The sequence below is a fragment of the Myotis lucifugus genome, unplaced genomic scaffold, assembly GCF_000147115.1.
Source record: "Myotis lucifugus unplaced genomic scaffold, Myoluc2.0 scaffold_767, whole genome shotgun sequence".
Lineage (NCBI taxonomy): Eukaryota > Metazoa > Chordata > Mammalia > Chiroptera > Vespertilionidae > Myotis > Myotis lucifugus.
This window is the reverse complement of record NW_005871815.1, coordinates 109,314-116,128: the sequence shown is the minus strand read 5'-3', so window position 1 is coordinate 116,128 and position 6,815 is coordinate 109,314. Positions and strand designations below refer to the sequence as shown.

The 6,815-nt window shown below is 45.2% G+C and overlaps 1 protein-coding gene across 1 annotated transcript; it reads right to left on the bottom strand.

The window, feature by feature from the left end:
• Positions 1-969: 969 nt before the first annotated feature.
• On the bottom strand, positions 970-6,615 carry PCDH20 (protocadherin 20). Its single transcript, XM_006106099.3, has 2 exons — positions 6,122-6,615; positions 970-5,060 (listed from the first exon to the last, which is right to left on the bottom strand). The coding sequence occupies exons 1-2, from the start codon at positions 6,254-6,256 to the stop codon at positions 2,325-2,327; spliced, it is 2,871 nt and encodes a 956-aa protein (XP_006106161.1). The 5' UTR covers positions 6,257-6,615; the 3' UTR covers positions 970-2,324.
• Positions 6,616-6,815: the final 200 nt, after the last annotated feature.

Here is a 6,815-nt window from a genome sequence, read left to right as displayed (position 1 = left end):
TTGTTATAAATGTTTTTAAAGTGAATGAGATGTTTTTGTAAAGGAAATCTTGGCACAACGAGTTATTCAGAAATACATCTTTTTATTAAGTTACAGGAGTTTCTCATGCTAGAGATAAAGTCCATACCCCCAAACATATGAACCTTCTCCAAATTTAGATATGAAAAAAAAAATTTTTACTGGTGGTTATATCATTGCACTTATGGAGATTTTAAAAAAAATTAATGGTGCTGCTTGTTACATATGTAGCCCCTACCTTTAAAAGAGAGAAAAAAGAAAATAAAAAGACTGGTAGAGAATGGTTTCCTCAATGGTTATACATCAATTATAAATGAAAAGCTTTAGGGATGAATGATCTTAGTTTCTTAGCTCATGTGTCTCTCATACAAAATAAGTTTCTAATAAAAATATACTTCCTTTTTATAACAAACATTACTGCCTCATATGCTTACATTTTATTCACATTGTAAAATTGAAGAAAACAAAAAAATGAGGTTGATACAAATTCAAAAGTTCTTAGGTGTTTGCATTCAAATTATTTTTTGCAATATATTTTTATTTTAAAATTTATTGAAAGCTATTGTAATAAAGCTAACAGGATTGCTATAAGTATGTAGTAAAATGAATGTTTATAATTGATACTAACTCAATAAATTAATATGTATTTGCATATATATGGGTATAAACTATCATATGAACTAGCAAACATATAGGCATATTATCTGTATATTTTATATATATATATATATATATATATATATATATATATATATGTCTATTACTACACATACTTAATAATTTACCCAATGTTTAATTGAGTAATGAATTAGTTTAATGTAAACTTAAGCATAACACGATATTTACAGTATACCAACATTTACCTCTAGAAGCAAACAAATGCCAATAACAGGCACTTCCGTGAAAGAACAAGCCAAGTTCATATAGAAAATGGTAAAAATGAGAAAGAAATTATGAAAATATATACTTTTAATTTGCAGACATATAAACACTTTTGGTACAGTACAGACATGGGATGCCAAAACGCAAGATGATCCAGTTTAAGCTAACACATTACTTATTTATACAGATAATTTTGTTATAGCTCTCATAGAAAATAAAATTTCCAGCTCACACAATGAAAGTGATCAATTACTGATGAACCAGTTTGCTTCATTGCAAAGGATTCAGCAAAAGCTACATTATCAAAGAAATCTGCTGCTGGGCTTACAAATACTCTTGGACTTAATCCAAAGGCAAAGAAAGGAAGCCAGAAATGGTAGTCAACAAATCTAAACAACAACAAAAAGAAAAGTATAACTTTCATAGAAAAGGCCCACTACAACCAGTAGTCTACACCAGCTTCTACAATAATTCTGTTTTAATATGATTTTTTTAAGTTTCTTACGTGATGGATGATGTTAAGCATATAAATATCTAATATATAACCCAAGTATGAAGTACTGCTCACAAGTTTTGAAAGTACCAAAATGTGGTGAACACCTATGAAGCAACTAAGGATAGAAATATTTCTTGCTCTGGCTGTTTTTTGTGGACACAATTTCTAGTTATATTTTCTGTAAGGAAGGACATATGTATCTTTCCCCCTGTAATAATAGCAAGTTCAGTGGTAAAGCAAACAGATAGCAGTTTGAGTACACAGAAAGTGAAAGAGTCTTCAGCAGGTCAAATCTTTAATAACATATGGCAATGTTTTTATCCTTGCTAAAAAAAATTGCACTTCTTTGTAATGCCTTCTCTTTCAAACTACGCATGACATACTTGTAAGGTAAACATTCTGTTTACAAATACATTTCTTTTCTTATCATACATTTAAGTGGGGTGAACGTCAATTTATTTTAATTTTGTATTTGTTAAATATTAAAAACAATTTATTTAAAATATACTTTCATTAATTTGATGTACAACTGTCATGAATAACAACCCAAAACAGTTATCTGCAAAGGAGCAGCTGTTGCCCTCTTGTGGTTAAAATATTTTTTAGAGAAAAAAAAATGCAATGTGTCATTTTCTTACCTTACTCCCAGGTTTTATCAATCATTTGCTTGGTGTATGAAACCTGCAAGTCATATCCAATATTTTTTATAATAGTTCTATAGCTGTTAGTACTAATTTTCATTAAAAATGCTGTACACATTTTATAACCTCTGATTTTGAATTTAAAAACCTGTAAACCGCTATTTACAATATAGTACAAGTTATAAATTAGTAGTCCTTCATTGGAACTCGTCCATACCACCTTGTTTAGGCGGTGAAGACTATCCAATGTCTATTAAAACATCTCTGTGTTATTCCACAATGAAGCATCAAATATTAGAAATATCCATCGGTTTCCTCTCTCTCATGTGGAGGTCAATTTTCCCTTTTAGTGGAATTTGTACTTCCAAACTTTCATCTTCCCTGGGATGCTTTCTCCCTCTCCTTAAGCAGATGTATATGCCCATCCCTGTTACCAGTGTGATAGAACCCAAGCTGATTACAGACAGAGCTACTAAGGTGGGCATACAGGACACAGATTCGACCTTCCTATGAGTGGGTTCTATTGAGATCTGTGGCTCTTTCTCCTCTATATTAATGTCCGGTTCCTTTCTTAAAAGACTCTCAATGTAGCTCTCATTGCTGACAGTGTCATTAACAAACAGGTTCACCATGACCGTGGAATAGAGAGGCTCAGGATAACCATGATCACTCACTTTCACCAGTAAACGATGGAGTCCATAATCCGTCTGCAGCAGTGCCTCTTCCAAAGTAATGTTGCCAGTTTTGGGGTCAATCCGAAAGGACTCGGGCCGAGGACCTCTCCTCCCTATGATGCTGTAAGCTATGACAGCATTCATGCCCGTGTCTTTGTCAACCGCGTAGACTTCTGTCACCGGGGAACCCGGGAGAGTAGAAGGCAGTACCAACAGATAAGACATATTAGACTGAGGAAATAAAACAAGAGGAGGGTTGTCATTGATATCAAGGAGGAGAATTGTGATTTTTGCGGTAGACGAGAGGGCGGGCTCACCTCCGTCAACGGCTTCAACCCACAAAGTATAGGAGCTTTGCTGCTCCCTGTCCAAAGAGACTTTAGCTCTCAGCATGCCCCTTCCTGTGTCTATGACAAAAATATCACTCTGGTTCAACACAGACAGAGCAACCCATCCATTTCGTCCAGCATCAGCATCAGTGACACTAATCACTCCAATTTCACCATAACCTGGAAAGTTTTCTGGCACAAAAAAGCTGAAATCCTTGTTGATGAACCTTGGGCTGTTGTCATTTTTATCCAACACTGTGAGAGCCACAGTGGCTACGGATTCCCTGGGTGGCTTCCCCATGTCAACAGCTCTGACTGTGTACCTGTACTTTTCTTTCTCTTCTCGGTCCAGCTGAGTAGAAACTGTCAGAATTCCTGTGACACTGTCCAAGGAAAAATACGATGGAGCATCATGTCCCAGAAAGTATGAAACTTGGCCTCTCTCACCACTGTCAGCATCTGTAGCATACAACTTAGTCAAAAAGGCATGGGGTGCATTGTTTTCTTCTATGGTTAGTTCTATCAAGGGTTGAAGGAAAACAGGAGCATTATCATTGTCATCTAGAAGTTGAACTTTAATAATTTTTTTGACGTGAAATCCCTCAGAATTCCAGGCCACCACAGCTATTTCATAGAACTGCTGTAGCTCATAATCCATAGGTTTTGTGGTTTCTAGCAAATACTCGTTATTGTATGGTTTGTAGGGCGATAACCTAAATGGCCCTTCGCCATCCAGATAGCAGTTCACCTTGTATTTACCTTCCGGATCTCTTACGGTGAAGAAAGCAATTGGAGTGTTAACAGGTTCCAGTTCTTTCAGGTACACGATACCATCTATCTCATTCGCTATATAACGAGGGACGATTTCAGGTGGTCTGAAAATGACCTTGATAATGGACACCAGGGCAGTGATCACGGCGGGGATGCAGCCTGGCCCATTAGCAAGGATGGTGAGCTTGTGTGTCTGCAGCACACTCCCCCCGATCTTACTGGAAAGCTTAATGACGCCAGTGGTTTCATCCAGGTGGAATAAGTCCTTGGATGCTTGTGGAACTTTCTGGCTGTAAGAGTAGGTGATCTGAGCGTTGGTCCCCAAGTCTCTATCCACAGCCTGGACAGCTGCAACCGGTGTGCCCACCGTAGCATTGCCATACACAGTGACATTGATCTGTGAGTCTGCGAACAGAGGGCAGTTGTCATTAATGTCACTTATGCCAATGGTGAGGGTGGCACTGCCCAACAGTGGTGGGGACCCACCATCCTCAGCTATGATGATGCTCACATACTGGTCTTGGGTCTCCCTGTCCAACAGGCCCATGACAATTAGGTAGGGCGTGCGCTCCCCGTTCTCATTCTCCTCCACGTCCAGGGTGAACATACGGTGGTAGTCCAGTAGGCGGTAGGTCTGCACCCCGTTCGTGCCTACATCGGGGTCCATGGCAGGATGCTCTATGGCCAGTCGGGTGTTTACAGGTGCATTTTCTGGGACCCACACTGAGATTTGGGAAACGGGGAACTGCGGGGCATTGTCATTGATGTCCCGGATGGCGATCTTCACCTTCACAAACCTAAAGTATTCCTGCGGCAGGACCAGCACATCCAGAAGCAAAAGGCAAGAGTCCGAAGAAGGGGAGGAGGAAATGGAAATGCTGTCGCCCCAGGCAGCCCCTCCACCTCCTTCAAGACACAGGGCCTCGCGGTCGATCTCCTGGGCAGAAGTGTGCAGCTCCCCAGAGCGGTTGTCTAGGGTCACGTACTGGCCACTCAGTCCCCGGGAGGCCAGGCTGAAGGAGAGAGGGGGGCTGGGCTCGGCGCGCTCCGGAGGCTGCGGCTCCTGCGGCTGCGGCTGCGGGTCCAGCCTGCTGGCGGCGCGGGGCGCCAGGCGCAGGTCCTCGGCCAGGCTGCCGATGAGCACCCCCGCGGGCAGTCCCTCGTTCAGGCTGTACAGAAGCTCCGTGGCCCGGCTGTAACTCGCGAGGCAGTGGAAGGGTCCCACGAAGAGGAAAAACAGAAACAGCGGCTGAAAGTAGGGGAAGGAGAGAAGCCTCATTACACACCGGCGGCGACACCAAGACTGGAGTTAGCAACCAGCGCCCGGGTCAGGCTGCCCTCGCCACCCTTCCCAGCGGCAAACCTCTCCTGTGGGAGCGGGCTGAAGAGGAAACTTGCTGCAAAGGAGAGATCTATGGGGCAACACTGTTCCCCAAACTTATTTTTTTTCCTGTTTACTTCCTAACCCCGCGCCCCATCACCACGCTCACGCAGTGAAGGGTCCCAGGCCCTAGCGGAGAGCATCCCTGGGAACACGCGCGGCGCGGAGAGGACTCTCGCTCCGGGACTGCGCAACGCGACAGGGAAACCCCCGGGTAGGCGAGGGACGGGGAGGGGTTGTTGATGGAGAGGGCTGGGAGGTGAGCACTTTATCCATTTATTTCACTGAAATATTTCTACCACGAAAACCCCCGGAACACGAGATGGGTGACATCCCTTATCATGAAACCAACAGCAGCAATAACAATTATCATTGAAGATAATCATATGGAAAATATAGTCACGCTTTCAGCTCGGACACCCCTCCCCCCCACACCCCCCCATGAAATAAACACGACGTCAGAAGAAGTCATTTTCATTTTACCAAGGATCTAAAATTAAATCCCAAAGATCTGGATCCCCACCACGTAGGAAGCCCTCACGAATCCCCCTCCCCGAGAGGAAAAGAAGTAAACGCGGAAAATGATTATGCAGAAACAATGTGTCAATGGCAGCAGACACGGCCAGATGCCGGCGGCGGGCAGGATCTCCGAACCCCGCATCTAAAGCGGACTGAGCCCCCACCCCCAGCCCCTCGCCTCACCCGCCTACATTTCTGCCTCAGAAACTTCTTCTCACGACCCAAGGTCTCGCCTATTCCTTGCTAAAATGAAGATACATAATCCCCAACTCCCTCTCCCTCCCCCCAACCTTCCCGCGAAGTTTGGATTCAGGGAAAAGGTTGGAAAACCCTCCAGGAGTGGCAACTGCCCAAAGGACCGCAACTTGTCGCGGGGCCTCCGCGCCCCAACCCCTAGCCTAGCCCCTTACCGGCAGGTTTCTCTGGCTGGTGCTGCTGCTGCCGGGACGACTTAGCCGCCCCATATCCAGGCGCGGGTGCCAGGTCGCCGGGCGCCAGCTCACTGCCCGGGCCCGCGAGCGGCGCGCACCCCCTCGGCCGCGCATTCCCAGGGAGGCTGCGGTCGGCGCGCTCCTGGCGGGCGGGCGGCGGAAGACACTCCCTCTCCGTTCATGCAAATCGCTGGGGAACTTCAGCCAATAGTCACTGGCTCGCCAATTAGGACGGGAGCTGAAGGGGTGCAGAAAGGCGAGGGGCAGAAGGGCACAGTCATGGTTTCCTGCCCAGGACGTCGGTCAGTCCAGACCCCACTGGAGGAGCCAGAATGGGGGGGCTTGCCTCCGAAGACTGCGACGAGGCGTCACCTGGTCGGGCATCGGAGCAGGAGCCCACAGCTCCCCCCGCGCCGCACCGGTCAGAACCCCAGTCCACAGGTTGCGGGCGTGAGAGGGAGAATTAGAATAAATAAGCCAGCCTGTGTTAGAGCTGAGTTAACAGAGAGGGGAATTCGGCGCTACGGAGCAGTCACAGGCGCGACCCCCCAACGCCTGCTTTGCCACTAGTTCTAACAAGAAAGACCTGGATCCAGTAGTGTTTGCAAAGGGGGAAAAATCCACTTTTCTTTGCGGAGGGAAGGAATTGCAAACTCTGAACGGCGGTCTGAAC

What these genes read in the sequence shown, in the direction of transcription:
- PCDH20 (XM_006106099.3), bottom strand. Translation starts at nt 6,256, where the DNA reads ATGCGCGGCCGAGGGGGTGCGCGCCGCTCGCGGGCCCGGGCAGTGAGC. An exon ending in CCAGCCAGAGAAACCTGCCG is followed by an intron (nt 5,061 to 6,121) that starts GTAAGGGGCTAG and finishes CCCTACTTTCAG; the next exon opens with CCGCTGTTTCTGTTTTTCCT.